The sequence below is a fragment of the Plecotus auritus genome (genome assembly GCF_963455305.1).
Source record: "Plecotus auritus genome assembly, chromosome: 3".
Classification (NCBI taxonomy): Eukaryota; Metazoa; Chordata; class Mammalia; order Chiroptera; family Vespertilionidae; genus Plecotus; species Plecotus auritus.
This window is the reverse complement of record NC_137772.1, coordinates 111,070,691-111,096,321: the sequence shown is the minus strand read 5'-3', so window position 1 is coordinate 111,096,321 and position 25,631 is coordinate 111,070,691. Positions and strand designations below refer to the sequence as shown.

Below are 25,631 nucleotides of genomic sequence, written 5' to 3'. Positions count from 1 at the left end.
TACAACTCTTCACATCCATAAGAGACAAACTCAAGGGGCAGACTCAGTAAGCACCAAAGCCCCACTGAAGCAAGTCCTGCCCCATAAGGGTGTCTCCTGCGCAACAGATCTTCCAGTGTAGACACAGCTGGTCATCACAGCCAATTGGCCTGGAGGTCAATTCCTCCCAATGATACCTGTGGGATTGGGCCTAAACCGACAGTCGGACATCCCTCTCGCAATCCAGGACTGCTAGCTCCTAACCGCTCACATGCCTGCCTACCTGATCACCCCTAACCACTCTGCCTGCTGGCCTGCTCTTCCCCAACTGCCCCCACCCTGCCGGCCTGCTCACCCCCAAATTGCCCCTCTGCCAGCCTGATCGCCCCTAACTACCCCCAATGCCAGCCTGTTCGCCCCCAACTGTCCCCCTGCCAGCCTGCTCTCCCCCAACTGCCCCCCCTGCTAGCCTGATCATCCCCAACTGCCCCCCGCAACCGGCCTGATCACCCCCAACTGCCCTACCCTCTTGGCCTGATCTCCCCTAACTGCCTCTGCCTCAGCCCCGCCACCATGACTTTGTCTGGAAGGACGTCCGGAAGGTCTCCCGGAAGGTGTCCCAGTCTAATAATTAGCACATTACCCTTTTATTAGTATAGGTAATATTTTTTTACACAACTTCATTATTTTAGGTATTTTCCCATGTTTTATAGTCTCCATTTTCATCTGTTTTATTGTTTGCATGACATTTCACCCACGGGAAACACCTATATTTTCTAGTGTTGGAATTTAGTATTTTACAGCTTCTACTATTTTATAATTATAACTAATGTGCTGAATATCTTGGACATATATTTTTCTTTCTTTATCCCACACATATCTGTAAAGTGATAAAGTTGGATTAGCTAATCTCTAAACTCTTTGAGTTTCAAATTTCTAAAAGCACAATGTTTTCTATAATTGATATATTAACCTTTTTAAAACACCAATGAAAGTCCATATGAATATAAAACATTGAACTACATGAGGAAGATGTTAGAATAATTTACTTCTTAAAAAAGGAGAGTCTAGATTTCCACATTTAAACATAATTCTTAAGAAGCTCTATAACTTTGCCATCAGTTTATCTTGAAAAATAAAATTAGAATTTTTTTTTCTTTATTGACTAAGGTATTACATATGTGTCCTTATTCCCTCATTGTCCTCCCACCCCACTCCTGTTTATGCCCCAACACACCTGGTGTCTGTGTCTAGAATTTCTTATTTCAGAATCATTGAGGGAAAGATTCAAACTTTTATTCTGGTGGTTCTCAAACTTTGGTATGCATAAAAGTAACCTGGAAAATTGTTTAAAATGCAAACTCCTAGCCTCATGGCTAGAGGCTTATTTAGAGTGTCTGGGATTGGCCTAGAAATATTGCATTTAAAAAAAACACTCCCCACCCAGATAATTTTGACCTTGCACTAAAAAATACAACTTGATTTTTAATCCATTGACTATTGTAACAGATGAGCCATTAAGAATGTAATAGACAATTACTGAACTGGATATACTAGGCCTGCATTTTTTAAATGAAAGAATTTTAAAAATTGCCTAATCACTACATTGTACACCTGAAACTAATAATATTGTATATTAACAGTAAGTGAAAATTAAAAAAATAAATAAAAATCACCAAAACATTGCATAGGACGATTCCTTATTTATTCTTTCAAGTCATTCCTACAGTGCTTCTCTAAGAGGAATAAAGTTAAACAAAATTTAAACTTTGAATGAAACTCAAAATGTAGTATTTAAGTGTGCCAATATGGAAAAACAAAAAGCAAGCTGATATGTTCAAAATGCATCATTTAGGAAAATTTGTCTTAGATTATAATTGAATGGGGACTCCTTCTTTGTGTCTTAAAAATAAAAATCAAAGAAAGCTGCTTTCAGTCCAAGTTAAAGTGAATTCTTCTTGTACTCATTAAAAAAAAAAAATCATTCCTAACGGTGCAAGTCCTTCATAACGTTTCCAAAATAAAAATTTTATTTTTTTTGAGGAACTTAATTTTTATGATATTAAACATGAAAGTTTATTTTGTGCTACTGTATATATAAAAGGGGAAAGAACTACTGATCTATTTGGTTAATGAAAGCCTTACCTGAGCAATTGATTCTGTTTGCAAATGAGCTCGAGATCCACATGCAATAGCCATTTGATCCTGAAGAAAAAGCAATTATGTTTTAATATTTAAATATCATTAATAAAAATATTTATTTTCAAAGTGAATATTTCATTTTTTAGAAACTAACTTTTTGAGAAAGTAACATTAAATATCATTAAAGAGGTTTACTGAGGAGTTCAGAATATGTACAGTTTCATGAAGTCTAATTGAACTTACTAAGAGGATACTATTCAGGCTAAAGATTACTTAGGGGAATGTATTACTTCAAAATTCATAATTTAATATTTTTACTAATTAAAAATACCATGCTAATATAACTATAAAGAAAAATCAGTAGTATTAGAAAGACTTTTATACAGATGGTATCATCCTATATAATAAAAGCCCAGTGACCAAACGGCGGAACGACCAGACACTATGACACATACTGACCACCAAGGGGCAGACACTCAATGCAGGAGCTGCGCCCTGGTGGTCAGTGCATTCCCAAGTGGGAGCGCCGCTTGGCTGACCAGGATGAGCGGCTGCTCTCCACAGCAGGAGTAGCCGCTCAGAGGGCAGGTCCACAGCCACTTGGCTGACTGGCATGAGCAGCACTCCCACAGCAGGCCAATCCCCGCAGGCCACACCCCCCACCAGTGCACAAATCCCATGCACCGGGCAGCTAGTTTTATATAAAATCATTACATTCTTAAAAATCCAAGAATATCAACTTAAAGACTATTAGAAGCAATAAATTAATTTAAAACAATGAGTACGTATAAAATGAACATATACCTATACACGGTATTTTAGTCTTCTTATATATAGACAATAATAATAAACTTACAATGGAGAAAAAAATTGGCATTTATAACATCAATAAAGAAAAATCTAGAAATAAATTTTACAAGAAATGTAACAAGATCTAAAGAAGCATTTACATATTTCCAAAGGAAATAAGTGAATCCAACACACAGAAGGGCATACAATGATCCTGGATAAGAGGATGTGAGGACAACATTAAAAAGTCAATGTTCTCTAAGTTAATCTTTAAATTGAAGGCCATAAAAATAGAAATACCTAAGTAATTTTTCTTTAAATTAGACAACCTGATCTGAAAGTTGATGCTGAAAAATAAACAACCAAGAAGAGCCAAAAAAATTCTAAGAGTGAGGAAGGACTACTTTCAGAGTATTAAGAAAAATATTAAAAAGATACAATAATTAAATCTAAGGTACTGGAATGTAAATATCAATAGACCAGAATGAAGAGGCCAGTAATACACATACACAAAACACATGGGTACTTAAACTTAGAATATGATAAAGATGACACTTTAAATCAGGGGGAAAAATATTGTGAGGCATCTTAGTAGCAATTTGGAAACCAAATTAAAGTGGACCTGAGCCTCATACTGACTAGGATATATTCCAGATACATCAAATATTCAAGTGTAAAATATAAATAAAAATTTAAATTTCAAGGAAGGCAAAAGCACATAAAACCTAGAACAATCGATCAATGTGAAAATAAAATTCTTAAAAAATTGTTGGGTGGTGTAGAGGGCCATCTGGGAAAGCACATGGATACTTTTTAAATTCTTATTCAGCTGAGCCCAAGGGCACTGGCAGAATCCTGTTATCAGTACTGATTCCATGTACTTGGAATGAGGAACAAAAAGGACCTTGACCCACCCAAAATAAGGAGCTTACTCAGATCCTGATGTATAGGATTTGGGCACACCCTAAACTCCTTTTTATCATAAAATCCCTTTTGGAAACCAGTAAATATGCTGTGTTGTCTGAGGTGAGTGTGAGTGTCTCTCTTTCAGAGGACAGGAAGCCACCCGGCACCCAGCTTGAATCTATTTCTGTCTCTTGTCTCTTTCTTTTTCTAATTTCTTAACCCCCAGCTCCTCCCCGCAGGAACCTGTCTTTCTCCCTTTCTGTGCAGGACGCGGAAAAGGAAGAAACACCGCACCACAGTGTGGTATGACAACCAAAATTCAACACATTAAACATTAAAAGACAAATAAACTGGAGGAAAATATTTGTAATTTATATTATAGACAAAATGCTAATTTCCAAAATGCATAATGAACTCCTACAAATTATTAAGAACATTACTCAATAACTGAGTTGGAATAGAGGCATGGGCTAGGAACAGAATTCACAAGAGGAAATGAAAATAGCTCTTAAAAAACTGAAAAGATCTTCAGTCACATTTATACTGAGAGCAATGAAAATAAAACCTTTCAATTTTTACTCTATATGGACAGCAATCTGAAAACTGTTATCAAAATCATATACATATAATTGGATCCAGTAATTGCACAACTAATTCTTCCTATTAAATAAACTTGCTTATGTGTAAATTGATATTTATGCAAGATTAATCATTTCAGTATTGTTTGAAGCAGCAAACCTGTACATCAATCCAAAGGGACTAAGAAGCTGTGAAAAAATAAGAAGCACTTTTAGGTAAACATATGGTTCAATCTACAAAATATGCTATCTAATAAAGAGGGAATATGCAAATTAACCATCACGAAGATGACAGCGCCCATAGCCACAAGATGGCGGCACCAAGTCCCCTCAGCTCCGCCAGAGTCCCCCAGTCCTTTCACCCCGCCGGGGGGGTGGCAGGCGCACAGTGCGGCTGGACCTGCCCTCAGGCCCCCAGCTGCCCAGGGCCAGCCCGAGGTGCAGGCAAGACTTGAATGGCGCCTGCCCAGTCAATGCCTGAGGCACAGGCAAGCCTCGGATGGCCGCTGCCCAGATGACACCCGAAGTGCAGGCAAGCCTCGGATGTCGGCTGCCTAGCCACCTAGGGCCGGCCCAAGGCACAGGCTAGCCTCAGATGTCTGCTGCCCAGTTTGATGCCTGAGCCTCAGGCAACCCTCAGATGTCGGCTACCCAGCCACCCAGGGCGGGCCCGAGACACAGGCAAGCGTCGGATGGCAGCTGACCAACAGCCCAGGGCCGCCAGAGGCTCAGGTAACCAGGGCCAGCTGAGGCTTGTGCTGTTGGCAGTGGCAGCAGCAGAGGTGTGATGGGGGTGTTGCCTTCCCCTGATCTCCAAATAGCCTCCTGACCCTGAGGGCTCCCGGATTGTGAGAGCGGGCAGGCTGCGATGAGGGACCTCCCCACAAATGCATGAATTTTCATACACTGGACCTCTAGTATTGCTAAATAGAAACAACAAAACAGTGTATAGTGCATTACAATTTGCATGTTTAAAAAGAATACAGTGCTAACTGGTTTGGCTTAGTAGATAGAGTGTTGGCCTGCGGACTGAAGGGTCCCGGGGTTCGATACCGCTCAAGGGCACATGCCTGAGTTGTGGGCCTGATTCCCAGTAGGAGGTATGCAGGAGGAAGCTGATCAGTGATTCTCTATCATCATTGATGTTTCTCACTCTCTCTCCCTGTCCTTTCCTTTCTGAAATCAATAAAAATATAGTTTTTAAAAAAGAATACATATATACATCTTTAAAATGAGTATACAAAAAATGGAAAAATGGAAACTTCTGGAAGTAACTGGGTGATTGAAAAAATGAGTAGTTTTGCTGTATATACCACTGAATTTGGAACTATTCACTAAAATAAAATTTAAAAGTGCTCATTGTAAAAAATATGGCTTATTTGTAAATTTATATGCATACAATAAAACTTTATTATGAAAAGTCATGCATAATCTCACTAAAAAGCAGCCACTGCTAACATTTTGTCTATTTTTCCTCTGTATTTAAAAAAAAAAAAAAAAACATAGGTGGAAAAAAAATGGCGGCGGAATAGACAGACGTGTTCCGAGCCTTGTCCCGGAGCAGAAAGAACAGCTAAGGGTCGCACGAGGAGTGTTTGTTGGCAAGTTAAGGGACAGCTAAACTCCAGGAGAAGGTGGGGGACTGCTAGATGGGATTCCCCTGACCGGGCAGCCCCCACTAAGACTAGGTCCCCTGCCAGAGCTACAAGCTTGGACGCAGTAACTGCGCCATCTTGAAAAGGAAAATGGAGCTTATTGGAAGCCTGAAAACCCACAACGGCAGCACCAACTGAACAGCTGCGAACCCCAGAACACCGGTCCCCAATTGGCACAATCTTGCAGATGCAGAGGAGCTCTACAGTCCACCACGGAAAGGAGAGAGAGAACTACATAAGCAGACATCTGGAGAAGAGAGACCATGGGGAGACAAAGAAACAGCCCGCACTTGAAAGAAAAGCACGCATCACCAGAAAAGGAAGTAAACGAAATGGAGGCAAGCAACCTGCCAGAGAAAGAATTCAGAGAAATGGTCATAAGGTAGCTGAAAAGAATGGAAGACAAATTTGACAATATGAGTAAGAACCAAGAGGAAATGAAGAAGAACCAAGAAGAAATGAAAAATATCGCTGCTGTAAAGAACTCAACAGAAAGTATCAAGAGTAGACTAGAAGAAGCAGAGGACCGCATCAGTGAGCTAGAAGACAATATGGGAAAAAATACCCAAGTACAGCAGCTTCTAGAAAAAAAAAGTTAAAAAGCAGGAAGGAGAATCTAAGGGAACTTTGGGACAACACGAAACAAAACAACATCCGCATAATAGGGGTTCCAGAAGGAAAGGAAGCTGAGCAAGGAATAGAAAACCTGTTTGAAGAAATAATGACAAAAAATTCCCTGATATAGGGAAGAAAAAATCCACACAAATCCAAGAAGATCACAGAGTCCCAAGCAAAATGAACCCCAAAAGACCGACGCCAAGGCACATTATAATTAAATTGGCAAACACCAACGACAAAGTAAGAATCTTAAAAGCGGCAAGAGAGAGACAGAAAGTTACATAAAAAGGAACCACCATCAGACTAGCAACTGATTTCTCAACAGAAACTCATCAGGCCAGAAGGGAGTGGAATGAAATATACAAAGCCAAGCAAAGGAAGGGTCTGAATCCAAGAATACTGTACCCAGCAAGGCTATCAATCAAAACTGAGGGTGAAATCAGGAGCTTCACAGACAAAAAAGGACTAAGGGAATTTATTACCACCAAACCAGCAATGCAAGAAATACTAAAGGGTCTGCTGTAAAAAAAAAAAAAAAAAGAAAAAAAAGAAATAGGAAGCGAAGAAGGAACACAGGGGTAAAAGAATAAAAATGGCAACAAATAAGTACCTATCAATAATAACTTTAAATGTAAATGGATTAAATGCCCCAATCAAAATACATAGGGTAACAGGTTGGATAAGAAAACAAGACCCATATATCTGCTGTCTACAAGAAACCAACCTCAGAAAAAAGGATGCACACAGACTGAGGGTGAAGGGATTGAAAAAGGTCTTCCAGGCAAATGGAAATGAAAAAAAAAGCTGGGGTAGCAATACTTGTATCTGACAAATTAGATCTCAAGGTAAAGGACATAACAAGAGATAAGGAAGGCCACTTCAAAATACTAAAGGGAGCAATCCAACAAAAGGAAATAACTCTGGAAAACATACATGCACCCAATACAGGAGCTCCCAAATACATAAAAAAATCTGGAGGATATCAAGGGAGAGATTGACAGCAATACAATCAAAGGAGGACACTTTAATACCCCACTATCACCATTGGACAAATCCTCTAAACGAAAAATCAGCAAAGAAACATCAATCCTAAATGACGCACTAGACCAGATGGAATTAATTGACATCTTCAGAACATTTCACCCCAAAGCCACAGAATATACATTCCTCTCAAGTGCACATGGGTCATTTTCAAAGATAGACTATATGTTGGGTCATAGGCAAAGTCTCTTCAACTTCAAGAAGATAGAAATGATATCAAGCATCTTCTCAGACCACAGTGGCATAAAACTGGAAATCAACTACAATAAAAACAATCCAAAGAAATCAAACACATGGAGACTAAACAGCATGCTATTAAACAATGACTGGGTTACCAGAGAGATCAAGGAAGAAATAAAAAACATCATGCAAAAAATGACAATGAAAACACAACAATCCAAAATCTATGGGACACAGCGAAAGCAGTCTTGAGAGGGAAGTTCATAGCTCTACAAGCCTACTGCAAAAAACAAGAAACAGGGGTAATAAATTACCTAACCCAACAACTCAAAGAGTTAGAAAAAGAGCAACAAGAAAAGCCCAGTGTAAGCAGAAGGAAAGAAATAATAAAGATCAGAGAGGAGATAAATGACATAGAGACCAAAGAAACAATACAAAAGAATAACAAAACCAAGAGCTGGTTCTTCGAAAGGATAAACAAGATTTATTAACCTCTAGCCAAGCGCACAAAGAAGCAAAGAGAGAAGACCCAAATAAACAAAATCAGAAATGAAAGAGGTGAAATAACAACAGATCCTGCCGAAATACAAAGGATTGTTAAAAAATACTACGAACAACTCTATTCCAACTAACTGGACAAACTGGAGGAAATGGACATATTCCTAGAAAAATATAACCTTCCAAAATTCAATCAGGAAGAATCTAAACAGCTCAATATGCCAATAACTATGGAAGAAATTGAAGCAGTCATCAAAAAGCTTCCAGCAAACAAAAGCCCGGGGCCAGACGGCTTCACAGGGGAGTTTTACCAAACATTCAAGGAAGAACTAAAACCTATCCTCCTCAGACTTTTCCAAAAAAATCAAGAGGAAGGCACACTTCCAAGATCCTTCTATGAAGCCAGCATCACCCTAATACCAAAACCAGATAAAGACAACACAATGAAGGAGAATTACAGGCCAATATCCCTCATGAACGCAGATGCCAAAATCCTCAACAAAATTCTAGCATAACGGATCCTGCAGTACATCAAAAAGATCATACACCATGACCAAGTAGGATTTATCCCAGGAATGCAAGGATAGTACAATATCCGCAAATCAATAAACATGATACATCACATAAACAAATTGAGAGATAAAAATCACACAGTCATATCAATTGATGCAGAAAAAGCATTTGACAAAATCCAACACCCTTTCTTGATAAAAACTCTGAACAAGGTGGGAATAGTAGAATCATACCTCAATATATTAAAAGCTATATATGATAAACCCACAGCTAACATCATACTCAATGGGCAAAAACTAAAAGCATTTCCCCTAAGAACAGGAACAAGACAGGGATGCCCACTCTCACCACTCCTGGTTGAAATAGTAATGGAAGTATTAGCCATTGCAATTAGACAAGAAAAAGAAATAAAAGGGATCCAAATTGGAAAAGAAGAAGTAAAGCTGTCCTTATTTGCAGATGACATGATATTGTACATAAAAAATCTGAAAGACTCCATCAAAAAACTAACAGACTTAATAAATGAATTCGGCAATGTAGGAGGATACAAAATTAACGCCAAGAAATCTATGGCATTTCTATACACCAATAGTGAACTTACAGAAAGAGAGACTAAAAAAGCAATCCCATTTACCATCGCACCAAAAAAATTAAGATACCTAGGAATAAACTTAACCAAGGAGGTAAAAGACCGATATGCGCAAAGCTACAGGACACTGAAAAAGAGATAGAGGAAGATATAAACAGATGTAAGAACATACCATGTTCATGGATTGGTAGAATCATCATCATCAAAATGTCCATACTACCCAAAACAATCTATAGATTCAATGCACTCCCCATTAAAATACCAACAGCATACTTCACAGACCTAGAAAGAACTCTCCAAAAATTCATCTGGAATAAAAAAAGACCCCGAATAGCCACAGCAATCCTGAGAAAGAAGAATAAAGTAGGAGGGATCTCAATACCAGTTTTCAAGCTGTATTACAAAGCCACTGTTCTCAAAACAGCCTGGTACTGGCACAAGAACAGACATATAGACCAATGGAATAGAATAGATAATCCAGATATCGACCCAAACCACTATGCACAATTAATATTTGACAAAGGAGGCATGAACATACAATGGAGTCAAGACAGTCTCTTCAATAAATGGTGTTGGGAAAATTGGACAGATACATGCAAAAAAATGAAACTAGACCACCAACTTACACCATACACAAAAATAAACTCAAAATGGATATAGGACTTAAACATATGATGGGAAACCATAAAAATACTAGAGGATTCCACAGGCAGCAAAATCTCAGACATATGCCAAAGGAACTTCTTCACTGATACTGCCCCTAGGGCAATGGAAGCCAAGGAGAAAATTAACAAGTGGGACTACATCAAAATAAAAAGCTTTTGCACAGCAAAAGAAACCATCAACAAAACAACAAGAAACCACACTGTATGGGAGAACATATTTGCAAATGTTATCACTGATAAAGGTTTAATCTCCAACATCTACATGCAGCTTATACAACTTAATAAAAGGAAGACAAATGATCCAATCAAAAAATGGGCAACGGACCCAAATAGAATATTTTCTTTTTTTTTTTTAAATATATTTTATTGATATTTTACAGAGAGGAAGGGAGAGGGATAGAGAGCTAGAAACATCGATGAGAGAGAAACATCGATCAGCTGCCTCTTGCACACCCCCACTGGGGATGTGCCCGCAACCAAGGTACGTGCCCTTGACCGGAATCGAACCCGGGACCCTTCAGTCTGCAGGCCGACGCTCTATCCACTGAGCCAAACCAGTTTCGGCCCAAATAGATTCTTATCGAAAGAAGACAGAAGGAAGGCCAAGAGACACATGAAAACATGCTCAAAGTCACTAATTATCCGAGAGATGCAAATCAAAACGACAATGCGATACCATCTTACACCTGTCAGAATGGCTATCATCAACAAATCAACAAACAACAAGTGTTGGAGAGGATGCAGAGAAAAAGGAACCCTCGTGCACTGCTGGTGGGAATTCAGACTGGTGCAGCCACTGTGGAGAACAGTATGGAGTTTCCTCAAAAACTAAAAATGGAACTCCCATTTGACCCAGTAATCCCACTCCTAGGAATATATCCTAAGAAACTAGAAACACCAATCAGAAAGGATATATGCACCCCTATGTTCATAGCAGCACAATTTACAATAGCTAAGATTTAGAAACAGCCTAGGTGCCCGTCAGCAGATGACTGGATTAGAAAACTATGGTACATCTATACAATGGAATACTATGATGCCATAAAAAAGAAGGAATTCTTACCATTTGTAGCAACCTGGATGGAATTGGAGAACATTATGCTAAGTGAAATAAGCCAGTCAATGAAAGAAAAATACCACATGACCTCACTCATTTGTGGATAATAAAAAACATAAACTGATGAACAAAAAGATAGATACAGAGGCAGTAAAACATCAAACAGACTGTGAGATTACAGCGGGAAGGTTAGGGAGAGGTGGGAGAAATAAGAGATCAACCGAAGGACTTATATGCATGCATATAAGAATAACCAACGGATGCAAAACATTGCAGGGTGAGGGCATGTATGGGAGTGGGGTGGGGGGTGGGGCAATGGTAAGATATGTACACATATAATACCTTAATAAAAAAAAAAAACAAACAAACAAAAAACCATAGCTGAAATTTATCTATGTATATCATGCTCTTTTTCATTTTAAATAACCTTAAATTTTCCTATATTTAAGTTAATTCTTTTTGGACATGTTATTGTAGGTATTTTCAAACATACACAAAAGTAGTGAGAAAAGAAAATGAAGCCCCATGTATCCACTACCTGGCTTCTTTACGTGGCCAATCACCAATCTTGCGCCTCCTAAAGTCCCTCACTACCACCCTACCCAAACTAGGATTATATTGAAAAAAATTCTAGGCATATTATAAATTGACTAGAGGCCTGGTGCATGATATTCGTGCACTAGGGGGGTTCGGGGGGGGGGGGGGGGTCCCTCAGCCAGACCTGCAACCTCTTGAAGTCTGGGAGCCCTTGGGGGGATGTCCGACTGATGGTGTAGGCCCGCTCCCCACAAGGACTGGGCCTAAGCTATCAGTCAGACATCCTCAGCACTGCCGCGGAGGTTGGAGAGGCTCCTGCCACCACCGCTGCGCTCACCAGCCGTGAGCCCGGCTTCTGATTGAGCAGTGCTCCCCCTGTGGGAGTGCACTGACTACCAGGTAGCAGCTCCTGCATTGAGCATGTCTGCCCCCTGGTGGTCAGTGCGTATTATAGTGACAGGTTGTTCTGTTGTTTGGTCGATTTGCATATTAGCCTTTTGTTATATAGGACTAGAGGCCCAGTGTATGAAATTCATGCACGAGGGAGGGTGTGTCCCTCAGCCCTGCCTGCACTCTCTCCAATCTGGGACCCCTTGAGGGATGTCCGACTGCCCATTTAGGCCTGATCCCGTGGGCCTAAACAGGCAGTTCTACATCCCACTCACAATGCAGGACTGCTAGCTCCCAAATGTTCGCCTGCCTGCCCGCCTGCCTGATTGCCCCGAACCATTTCCGCCTGCCAGCCTGATCACCAGGGAAACCAATCCTCTGCCAGTCTGAAGGTCGCCTAACTGCTCCCCTGACGACCCGATTGCCCCTAACTGCCCTCCCCTGCTGGCTTGGTCCCTTCAACTGCCCTCCCCTGCAGGCCTGGGTACCCCCCAAACGTCCTCCCCTGCAGGACTGGTCCCCTCCCAACTGCCCTCCCTTGCAGGCCTGACCTCCCCCAACTGCCATCCCCTGCAGGCTGGGTCCCCCCAACTCTCCTCCCCTGCAGTCCTGGTCCCCCCACAACTGCCTTCCCCTGCAGGCCTGTGTTCCCCCCAACTACCGTCCCCTGCAGGCCTGAGTTCCCCCACAACTGCCCTCCCCTGCAGGCCATCTTGTGTCCACATGGGGGTGGTCATCTTGTGTGTTGGAGTGATGGTCAATTTGCATATTACTCTTTTATTAGATAGGATTATATAGGATATGTATTTCAATCGCAATCCGAAGACCATACTGAAAACATTAATAATGCCTTAACCACCATCAGATGCAGTTTTCAAATTTGTCCAATTATAAGTATCTTTAGTGTGTTTGAATCAAGAGTCAAATAAAGTTCATTCAAATTATTTGGCATTTCTTTTACCCATGAGTTCCCCTTACCTCTTAAGTTTTTATTTTCAGTTCTTGAATTCATTCAGGTAGGCTATTTGAGGTTTTTTTTGAAAACGGAATCATTTTTTCTCATTAGAAATAATGAAAATTGAATTAATCTATTCCAGACCCCCACATTATTTCCTGTTTTAACCTTTCTTAAATATATATAGTATATATATCATATACTGTTTAATCTATAAATACTTTAAAAACCAAAAGAACATGATATGTAAATGAACATTTAACAAGAAGGAAATGAAATGTACACATTACATGAAAACCTCTACCATACTTTGCAATTATTTCTTTTTTAAGCTCCATTGTTCTCACAGCTTTTCTTTTCACTTTGCTATCAGTAACCTTCTTATAACTCATGGTGACTTACTATATGTATTTAATAATAGTAAGCAGCAATTAAAGCAAAAGAAAACCACCAAACCACATGAAAATATTCATAGCACAATCTCCTGAGATGTAAACAATATGAGGTTTGGGGGTAAATTGACTCATAATAGCGCATTCTTTGGTTTAATTATCACTGAGAGACTTGTGATTGATCATACTGGCATCAACAGGAAAGAGTTGTGAGGTCAAGAACTGAATTGCTACAGATGGGGGATGTTCATGAACTGAGGTTTGTAATTTATTTCTTGAAGGAACCATGTAATTTTTCTGTAGAGTTTCCTACATTTTAGATTTTTCTGATTAGATCTAACATGTTCCTCTGTCCTCTGTATTGCCTGTAAACTGGTTCTTAAGAGAGTCTTGATAAGATTTAGGTTTATTTTACAAGAATTTGTCATAGTAGTATTATGTTTCTTTTTTGTGTCAATAAATGCAACATAATATTTCACTGTTTAGATTACCATACCTTCACTATTTGCCTATGTGCTGACCTTTTGAATTTGGTATTATAACAATGATGCTTAAAACAACATTTTTTAATATAAAACTCTAATTGCATTTTGGTTTTCTTTTTTGGAGAGAGTCATAAAGGTAGAATACTACCAAGTTAAAAGTATGAATGCTTTGTAATGTATAAGGACTAAATTATTTTTTTAAGGCTCCTTATATTCCCACTAACTGGATATGATTATTTTTTTAAAATTGATTTTCAGAGAGGGAGAGTGAGAGAAAAACAGTGATGTGAGAGTGAAACATTGATCTGCTGCCTCCTGCAGGTCCCCCTATCAGGGATTGAGCCCACAACCAGGCATGTGTCCTGACAGTGAATTGAACATTTTGGTGCATGGACAATGCCCAACCAAACTGAGTCACACTGACCAGGGCATGATTGACTATTTTATCAAATACTTGCCAATACTAATTATTTTCATTTTATTTGTGTGTGTATTTTTTTGTTTTTTAAAAAATAAATTTATATTTATTTATTTATTTGAGAGAGAGAGAGAGAAAGGGGGGAGAGAGAGAATTGCTGGTCCACTTATATATGAATTCATTGGTTGATTCTATGTGCCCTGACCAGTGACTGATACCACAACCTTCTGGCCAGGGATAATTATTCTCATTTTAAATTTGCTAACCTACTGGAAGGCAATTCCAGCATGTCAGCAGGGCTGAATCATCTGGAGATGGCTGAGGGCATTTCCCCAAACCTGAAAAGGATGCATAAAATAACTGCTTGCTGCCAGACAGCTCAGGGCATTTTATTGATAGGTACTTGTTTGTAGCAATTTCTGTACTTTATGCCTGTGTTACTTCCTCCCTTTCTATTTTTCCTTTTACAGTATTTCCTTTAGCATTTCTTTCAACGCTGGCTTGGTAGTGATAAACATCCTTAGCCTTTTTTTGTCTGTGAAGTTCCTGATTTACCCTTCAATTTTGATTGATAGTCTTGCTGGATAGAATATTCTTGGATTCAGTCCTTTGCTTTGCATCATTTTGTATACTTTATTCCATTCCCTTCTAGCATGAAGTGTCTGTTGAGAAATCATTTGATAATCTGATGGAGGATTCTTTGGAGGTAACTCTCTCTCTCTCTTGCAGCCTATAAGGTTCTCTTTTTGTTTTTAACATTTTCCTTTGTAATTTTGATGTGTCTTGGTGTGGGTCTTTTGGGATTTATCTTGATTGGGAATTCTGTACCTGTGTAACTTTTTTCTTCCCCATATCAGAGAAGTTTTCTGTAATTATTTAAATAAATTATCTAATCCTTGCTGCTCTTCTTTTCCTTCTGGCAGCCCTATTATACGTATGTTACTTTGTTTTGTTTTGTCTGAAAGCTCCCTTAGGCTCTCCTCCTGCTTTGTAATTTTTTTCTTCAGTTGCTGTTCAGATTAGGCTTGTTTCTCTACCTTATCTTCTAACTCACTAATTCAGTCAACTGCTTCTTCTAGTCTACTGTTAAAACATTCTATGGTGTTTTTTATTGTAGCTATATCACTTTTGATTTCTTCCTGCTTTTTACACAGGTTGTTAATTTTCTCATCCATCCTGTTTATAAACTGTACGACCATTACTCTGAATTATTTTTCTGACATGTTGCATGCCTCAGTTTCACATATTTCCTTTCTTGGAGATTCCTCTTTTTCTTTCCTCTGGGGATTGTTTCGTTGCCTCCCCATTCTAACTATCACCAGAAGGTCTAGTCACCGAGTTGTGGGGGCCTGGGCCACATGCAGTGGCAGGTTCGTGTCACCTAAGTGTTACTGAAGAGCTCCGACACAAAGATGTGCGGCTGCCATGGGTCGGTGGAAGGCATGCTCGCTCAGGATAAGAGTCACCGGTGTTCAGTGTGGCCTCGAGCGTACACCTAGAATCAGGGACACCGCCTGCGCCATGCTGAAAAGTGACCCCGCTTGCATGTGTTGAAAATCATAGTCCCCTAGTGCAAGCCAGGAGTCAGTGTCCCCCTGTGCCCGTGCCAAGAATTGAGTACTGGAGTCTGTCCCTTGGTGTGGGCTCACACTGAGATTCAGGGTCCCTGTGTGCGCATGCACCTAGAATTGGAGTCACTGACTCTTAGTGTGTGTGCACTGGGAATCAGGGATCCCATGCGCGCGATGAGAAACAGAGTCAAGTAACTGGTGCTCAGTGCTTCCTCTCGTGTAGAGAATAATGGTCCCGATCTGCTTGGGGGACCTAGTTGCACAGCTGCCATTTGTCGGCTGGAAGTCTACTCCTGTGCTGTGGAAAACAGACTTCTGTGTGCTCTCGCCCAGAATCAAAGTCAGGTGGCATAGCTGCCCTGTGTGGGTCTGGGGTCTGGTCGCGCAAGTGCGTTCTGCGGGATAAAGACTCCCTGTGTCCACCTGCCCAGACTCAAATTCAGGTAGCGCAGCCACCCTGGGTGGGCATGGTGTCTGGGCACGCAAGCACACACAGCAAGAAACAGTGTCCCTGTGTCCACGCACCCAGGCTCAAATTCAGGTAGTGCAGCCATCATGTGTGGGCGTGCGGTCTGGTCGCGCAAGGGCGCGCTGCGGGAAACAGTCTCCCTGTGTCTGTGCACTCAGGCTCAAATTCAAGTAGCACAGCCACCCTGTGGGCAGGAGGCCTGCTTGCACAGAGAGGATCTAGCAGTTCCTATGCTGCTGCAGCAGGCCGGTTGGGAGGGGGATGGGCTCTGTGACTCACAAAATCTGCGGCCAGGATGCCTGGAGTCTTGGTGTCTGTGGGTCTGCAGCTGTGGTCGCAGGTCTTTGTCCTGAGTGGCTGTAGGCTCCCGGTTTGCATCTTAGACCAGACTGGGTGGTGGTGAGGCTAGGATCCTAGTCTCAAGCAGTTCCATTCTTCAAGATGGCATGGTTTCTGTGCCGGCGATGTCTGCCCCGGAGTGCTTGCGGTGGCAGCAGGGTTTTGCCGTCTAAGACTGCCTGGTTTGGCAGCACCCCTGGAAGACCTGCAGGATCTAACTGTCTCCAGCTCTCTCTCTCTCTCACACACACACACACACACCTCGCACGTCCACACACTCCTCTATCGCTCCCTCACTATGTCACAGACTCTCCCTTCCTACCTCCTTGCCAGTCTCCATTTTTTTCTTCTCTAAATAGCTTTTAGAACAGTTAGCTGTTCCTCAGAAATGAAGGATATTATTGTTTTAAAAACTGCCCATATTAGAAAATATATATAAACATGGAGTTTCTTTCTTTTAAGCCTCTTTCAGAGTATCATTGAATTTTTGCCTTAAAAAAATAAATATCAAACAAACAAAATATTTTAGTTACTATGACAGCTGGGTTTTTTAAGTGGTAAAGAATGGTACTGTATTGTGTTCTAGGAAGAAATGCTTAATCAGAATCTCTCTTTTTGAGTAATTCTTTAGTTAAGTCTTTTCTCACCATTCACAGAGAGAGAAATTGACTAGACTAGGTAAAGACAATTTGTCTTAAGGATTATAAATAGTAACATCACCATTCTGAAAATGAAGCACAAAGATTAATGTTAATAATTTAGAGGTAATGGTTAGTGATTACTGAACACATATTAAACATCAGAAAATCATTTAAAATTTTTAATCATTACCTAAGGATTATGAACTTGGACTCACTGTCTATGTATCATAGATGAGGAAAGTGAGGTAGACAGATTAAATTGCCCAAGCTCCCATGGAATTTGAACATAGGTTTATTTGACTCCACATACAAAGTTAAGAAACATACTGAAATGGAAATGGAAATTTGCAAAGGAACTTGAAGAGACAAAACTGACTCTAAACGTGATCGTGATCCAGAAACAAAGTTGAAATAATTTAGAAATTAATTTAAAAAAAGTCAAATAGTAAGATTAACCATAGTCATCCAATATGGGCAGAAATAAAAAAACATGGTATATGAAGCAAAGTACTGAGTTAAAAAAAGTTTTATTTATTAAATACATACTTTCCTTTAGCCCGGGAGGTGTGGCTCAGTGGTTGAGTGTCGACCTATGAACCAAAAGGTCATGATTCAATTCCCTGTCAGGTCACATGCCTAGGTTGTGGACTCAGCCCCCAGTGGGGGAGTGCAGGAGACAACCGATCAATTATTCTCTCATCACTGATGTTTCTATTTTTTTCTCTCTCTCTGAAATCAATACAAATATATTAAAAAATAAAAAAATCCTTTCCCCTTCTTTTCCCCTTAGATGCAATATAGATTCACTGTTCAAAACAAACAATACAATTAATCTAAAAAAAAAAACTTGAAAAGATACCCACTATCCTGAGATAACTGATGTTAACTCATCATTTTACATATAGATATATCCATATATCTCCAGATGCTTAAAATTTGCTTTTTTTCCACTTAATTATGTATAATAGTCATCCTATATAATAAACTGAACCAGTGTAACTTAATATTGGACATTTAAAACTATTTCTAGTTGTTTCTTTTTATTAAAAAAAACTACTATATAAAAAAATAAGCAAAACTACTTAAAAATTTATTACACACATTTGCAATTACTTCCTTAACACATTAAGCACCAAGCCTGTTTTGTTTTCCTTTCCGTGTAGCCCACGATATCTATTTCACCGATATGCTTGCAGATGGAGACTTGACGAGGTACAAACAGAAAGTACAGTGTCAGTCACCAGTGACTGACATGGCACTTAACGTGTTAAATTTCTCAAAGCTGTGTCAATGGATATGTATTATGGGGTCAATGGACGTGAGTTAACTAAAGCTTTTGATTCATATTTCCAACTTGTTCTAAAAAAGTATTGTATCAATCTGCCCAAACTCAACCAAGGTTGTGAATTAACAATTCAGATATGCTTAATCATAATCAAGTGTTTTAGTTCTTTTTTAAAAATATATTTTTTTATTGACTTCAGAGAAGAAGAGAGAAGGAGAGATAGAAACATCAATGATGAAAGAGAATCAATGATTGAATGCTTCCTGCACGCCCCCGCACTGGGGATCGAGCTGCAATCAAACCTTGACCTCCTGGTTGAAGGGTCAATGCTCAACCACAGTGCAAAACCCGCCACACCAAATGTTCTAGTTTACTTAAAACTCAATATTTACTGTAGTAAAACAGTAAATTAAATTATAATAAAAAGATGACATTTTTCTTCCTTTTATTTGACGAAGTGCCTTGTTTTTCTGCCTATTATAAGAGTATTCTTTTTTTTCAGCACGATAATTGTTCTTTTTAAATTTTTTTATTAATTTCTTTATTGATTAAGGTATCACATATTTGTCCTCATACCCCCCATTCCCAATCAAAACCCCTCCCCACTCATGCCCCCAACCCCTGTTGTCTGTGACCACTGGTTAGGCTTATATGCATGCATACAAGTCCTTTGGTTGATGTCTCCCCCTCACCCCCATGCTCCCTTACCTTCCCTCTGAGGTTTGACAGTCTCATCGATGCTTCCCTGTCTCCGGGTCTGTTTTTGCTCATCAGTTTATGTTGTTCATTATTTCCCCTAGATGAGTGAGATCATGTGATACTAGAAATACACTTATAAGAACCGAAAATGAGATAAGCAATAATGGTTATGCTGGGAGGCAAAAGAATCAGTCTGTAGTGAGTTTCTTTGTGGGCCAACAGTTCTTTTGAGTCCCAATTTCAATGTCAAACAGTTCCTTATGTGTACATGTCAGCGATGATATTTCAGTTCTGGATTGTGGACAAATGGTGGTAATGCAGGTCCGACCCTCTCTGGTTTGGTCTTGGGCAACCTGCCACGATGCACAGCTGCTAGTATGGTGAGGCATTGTCAGAGTCTTCCATCTCTGGACTGTTTCTCTTCTGTCTTCATGGCTGGAGCAGTCCTGTCAATTCCTCTCTGTTGCAGGAATCCACATGGTCTTGGAGGTGCTTTCTGAAAATATACAAACATATTCTCGACCAAAAGTTAATAAAGGAATCTTTTCTGTAAATTTGACTTGGGATCCTTTTTCATTTTTTGCCCAAACGATTTTCCTTTGGCTTGTTTTGACACCATGTGTGTTTTTCATGGGTGTCTTGCTGTTAGCATTACAAATGAAAGTTAATTTTCTAAAGTAAAAATTTTCTAGATGTAATTTACTTACAGGATATATTTCCTTACATGATATTCTTCTACTATCCCCCCCTTTTTTATTTAAATATTAGCAGGCTTTTGGAAATTTTATAATGTAGTCTTGATAGCTTTTAAATTTTAATTTTTAGCACTAAAATATGACTGCTTTAGGTTCATTACGTGTTACGCAATTTTACCATGAGATGAACTACCAATAAAAATTTTAGTTAACATTTTAGGAACAGCTTTTTGTCCAGTACCATTAATTTTTCTAGAATATTCGCTTATTTCACTTAGCCAATTTAAATTAGTCTGAGAACTTGACTACTATTTTACTGTCAAATTTAATACTCTATCAACAATCTTATTTTACCCTGTAAATATTAGTGGAAATGATTATTTGCCTTCTTGAGTAGGCCCTGAGCATTCCTGGTGGTAGGCTGGATTTAGATATCAAAAACCTACTTCCCCATACCATGGATGCAAGACAACTTAAACAAGTCTTGTTTAAGTGAGAGAGCAGCTGCTGTCGGCCAAGTGTCTGTCTGTTACCTGGGTCCCGATTTGTGCTGGGCATGGGAAGGAAAGCAGCCATAGGGGCAGGAGACCTCCCTCAGAAGGGGTGAGGGTTCAGGCCCCTGCAAGGTTGGGGGGGTGAGGGTCTGTGCCCCACAACTGTTGACCACCAAGTTCTCTCCTGAAGGCCCCTCTGCAACTGTGCCTGTATTGGGTTGTTCCTTCCCTGAGGAATCTTACCTGTCTCTGGCTAACCAGCCATCCTCCGGGGCCAAGCAGGATGAAGTGAGGTTCAGTTCTGTCTCCTTGGTAGCCTATGCCACCGTGGCCTCCACGCCCAGCACCCGACTTGGGATCCCCTCGCCTGCTGGCAGGGCCCGGCACTATTCACATATCTTGGGGAACCCAGGTTTCTTCCCCAGGGAGGGCTAAGCTTACCCCACTGGGCGAGAGACAGATCCATGGTATCAGCCAGCAGGAGGCTTCAACCTCAGCATGAACAGAAAGCACAGGCAACAGTTGTGGGCAATTGGATTGTGAGAAGAGGGTCCCTCTTGGCCAAAAGGGCAAGAGGGGCCAATATAGAATGCTCAGGTTTCCTTCCCAGGGGGCCCTCTACACAGTGGAAGGGATTAAATCCTTTCATGTCCTTTTTAAATTGCTGCCAGACATTCAAAGAATTAGTTTGTAAGTTTGTTTGGGATAATTGTACATAATGCTGTTGTAATTCTAAAATATCAAGAGATGTGTTTCCTTTGCCTCCAAGCACCAAAAAGATGATTTTTTATTGATTCCCAAGGGTGCAAGGTACTATTATAGGTAATGGGGGTAGTACAAATCTGGGAAAAATTATAATGACATTGTAGAATAATATCATGTAAGGATATTCTTTGCTCTAGGCCATGGCAATTCCATTTCAAACTGGTTGTCAATTTCTTTTTGTATAGACAAGGTCTTAGTTACATTTTCTGCACCTCTCCCAGGAACAAGTAGTGATAGTCCCTTCCTTTGGTGTCCACGCAAGCCAGAAACCTCTTTAATTTTACACACAAAGGAGCAGTGGTTTGATTTTGTGTCATACAAAAGAGAAGCTGGGTGGTGACCCCAGTGTAATTATATTTCCTTGCCCCACCCATGGTCCTCCTGGATGACCAAAGTGTTTGGAATTATTGGTGACTACATTAGGCGGGGGATCAGCCCATGTAAGGCCTCTTACCCATGAAGGGTCAGGAACATAAGTCAAAAATACTTCCCCATTTTCCCCGGGTAATATTACCCTACAGATGATGACTGGTAGCATGGCAAGAAAAACGTTCTCAGGCATTCTTGGGGTTCTGGTTACCGCACAATTTCTTTTCTATTTTTTTTTAACTTTTAGTATTATTTTTTTATATGTGTCCTTATTCCCCCATTACCCACCCAACCCCCACCCATGCCCCGCCTCCATTGTCTGCGTCCATTGATTAGGCTGATATGCATGCACACAGGTCCCTTGGTTGATCTCTCACCTTTACTCCCACCCAACCCCTCCTTCCCTCAGGTTTGAGGTTCTGATCAACGTTTCTCAGTCTCTGGATCTGTACTGGTTCAACAGTTTATGCCGTTCATTATATTCCACAAATGAGTGAGATTATGTGATATTTTTCTTTCTCTGACTGGCTTATTTCACTTAGCATAATGCTCTCCATCTCCATCCATGTTGTTGCAAATGGTAGGAAGTCCTTTTTTAGCGCAGCGTAGTATTCCATTGTGTAGATGTACCACAGTTTTTTAATCCACTCATCTGCTGATGGGCATTTAGGCTGTTTCCAAATCTTAGCTTTCGTGAATTGTGCTGCTATGAACATAGGGGTGCATATATCCTTTCTGATTCGTGTTTCTAGTTTCTTGGGATATATTCCTAGAAGTGGGATCACTGGGTCAAATGGGAGTTCCATTTTTAGTTTTTGAGGAAACTCCATACTGTTCTCCACAGTGGCTGCACCAGTCTGCATTCCCACCAGCAGTGCAAAAGAGTTCCTTTTTCTCCGCATCCATGCCAACACTTGTCATTTCTTGATTTGTTGATGATAGCCATTCTGACAGGTGTAAGATGATAGCGCATTGTTGTTTTGATTTGCATCTCTCTGATGATTAGTGACTTTGAGCAGGTTTTCCTATGTCTCTTGGCCTTCCTTCTGTCTTCTTTTGAAAAGTGTCTATTTAGATCGGTTGCCCATTTTTTTGATTGGGTTGTTTTTCTTCTTTTTGTTAAGTTGTATGAGTTCCCTGTAAATGTTGGAGATTAAACCCTTATCATTGATATCATGGGAAAATATGTTCTCCCATGCAGTGGACTTTCTTGTTGTTTTATTGATGGTTTCCTTTGCTGTGCAAAGCTTTTTATTTTCATGTAGTCCCATTTGTTTATTTTCTCTTTAGTTTCCATTGCCCTAGGGGCAGTATCAATGAAGAAGTTCCTTCGGCATATGTCTGAGTTTTTCTGCCTGTGGATTCCTCTAGTATTTTTATGGTTTCCCATCTTATGTTTAAGTCCTTTAATCATTTTGAGTTTATTTTTGTGTATGGTGAAAGTTGGTGGTCCAGTTTCATTTTTTTTGCATGTACCTGTCCAATTTTCCCAACACCATTTATTGAAGAGACTGTCTTGACTCCATTGTATGTTCTTGCCTCCTTTGTCAAATATTAATTGGGCATAGTGGTTTGGGTCGATTTCTGGGTTCTCTATTCTATTCCATTGATCTATATGTCTGTTCTTGTGCCAGTACCAGACTGTTTTAAGAACAGTGGCTTTGTAATAAGCTTGATATCTGGTATTGCGATCCCACCTACTTTGTTCTTCTTTCTCAGGATTGCTGGAGCTATTCGGGTTCTTTTTTTATTCCAGATGAAGTTTTTGAAGGTTCGTTCTACATCTGTAAAATATGCTGGTGGTATTTTAATGGGAAGTGCATTGAATTTATAGATTGCTTTGGGTAGTATGGACATTTTGATGATGTTGATTCTACCAACACAAGAACATGGTATGTTCTTACATCTGTTTATGTCTTCCTCTATCTCTTTTTTCAGTGTCATGTAGTTTTCCACGTATAGGTCTTTTACCTCCTTAGTTTATTCCCAGGTGTCTTAATTTTTTTGGTGCGATGGTACATGGGATTGCTTTTTTAGTCTCTCCTTCTAAAGTTCATTACTGGTGTATAGAAATACCATAGATTTCATGGCGTTAAATTTTGAATCCTGCTACCTTGCTGAATTCATTTATTAAGTCTAATAATTTTTTATGCAGTCTTTAGAATTTTCTATGTATAGTATCATGTCATCTGCAAATAACGACAGTTTTACATCTTCTTTTCCAATTTGGATGCCTTTTATTTCTTCTTCTTGTCTGATTGCAATGGCTAGAACTTCCAGCACTATGTTGAACAGGAGTGGTGAGAGTGGGCATCCCTGTCTTGTTCCTGTTCTTAGGAGAAATGGTTTTAGTTTTTGCCCATTGAGTATGATGTTGGCTGTAGGTTTGTCATATATGGCCTTTATTATGTTGAGGTATGATCCTTCTATTCTCACCTTGCTGAGAGTTTTTATCAAGGGTGTTGGATTTTATTAAATGCTTTTTCTGCATCAACTGATATGACTATATATTTTTATCTCTCAATTTGTTTATGTGATGTATCACGTTTATTGATTTGCGGATATTGTACCAACCTTGAATACCCAAGATAAATCCTACTTGGTCATGGTGTATGATCTTTCTGATGCACTGCTGGATTCAATTCGCTAGAATTTTGTTCAGGATTTTGGCATCTGTATTCATGACGGATATTGTTCTGTAATACTCTTTCATTGTGTTATCTTTGTGTGGTTTTGGTATTAGGGTGATGCTGGCTTCATAGAAGTAGCTTGGAAGTGTTCCTTCTTCTTGAATTTTCTGGAATAGTCTGAGGAGGATGGGTTTTAGTTTTTCCTTGAATGTTTGGTAAAACTCTCCTGCGAAGCTGTCTAGCCCCGGGCTTTTGTTTGCTAGAAGTTTTTTTTTTTAAAAAGTGTATTTTATTGATTTTTTACAGAGAGGAAGGGAGAGGGATAGAGAGCCAGAAACATCGATGGAAGAGAAACATCGATCAGCTGCCTCCTGCAAACCCCCTACTGGGGATGTGCCCACAACCAAGGTACATGCCCTTTACTGGAATTGAACCTGGGACCGTTCAGTCCACAGGCCGAAGCTCTGTCCACTGAGCCAAACTGGTTAGGGCTGCTGGAAGTTTTTTGATGACTACTTCAATTTCTTCCATAGTTATTAGCCTATTGAGATTTTTAGAATCTTCCTAAGTTTCGGAAGGTTGTATTTTTCTAGGAATGTGTCCATTTCTTCCAGGTTGTCTAATTTGTTAGAATAGAGTTGTTCATAGTATTTTTTAACAATCCTTTGTATTTCTGTGGGGTCTGTTGTTATTTCACCTCTTTCATCATTAATTTTGTTTATTTGGGTCCTCTCTCTTTGCTTCTTGGTGACCTTGGCTAGAGTTTCATCAATCTTGTTTATCCTTTCGAGGAACCAGCTCTTGGTTTCATTGATCTTTTGTATTGTTTTTTTTGGTATCTATGTCATTCATTTCTACGCTGATCTTTATTATTTCCTTCCTTCTGCTCACTGTGGGCTTTCCTTGTTGCTCTCTTTCTAACTCTTTGAGTTGTTGAGTTAGAATATTTATTAGCATTTTTTCTTGTTTTTTGAGGTAGGCCCGTAGAGCTATAAACTTCCCTCTCAGGACTGCTTTCATTGTGTCCAATAGGATTTGCAAATGTTGTGTTTTTATTGTCATTAGTCTCCAGGATGTTTTTAATTTCTTCTTTCATCTCATTGATAACCCAATCATTGTTTAGTAGCATGCTATTCAGCTTCCAAGTGTTTGAATTTTTTGGAATGTTTTTATGGTAGTTTATTTCTAATATTACACCATTGTGGTCTGAGAAAATGCTTGATATGATTTCAATCTTTTTTAATTTTGGGAGACTTTGCTTGTGACCCAATATGTGGTCTATTTTTG

General features: G+C 39.7%; 1 protein-coding gene across 4 annotated transcripts in view; it reads right to left on the bottom strand.

Annotated features, from left to right (window-relative positions):
* ALG5 (ALG5 dolichyl-phosphate beta-glucosyltransferase) overlaps positions 1-25,631 on the bottom strand; it is a 91,835-nt gene that overhangs the window by 24,971 nt on the left and 41,233 nt on the right. For all 4 annotated transcript variants that reach the window (XM_080661877.1, XM_080661878.1, XM_080661876.1 and 1 more), the window contains one exon: positions 2,125-2,184. In XM_080661877.1, the coding sequence (XP_080518003.1) occupies positions 2,125-2,184 (60 nt within the window). The remainder of the gene's footprint in view (positions 1-2,124; positions 2,185-25,631) is intronic.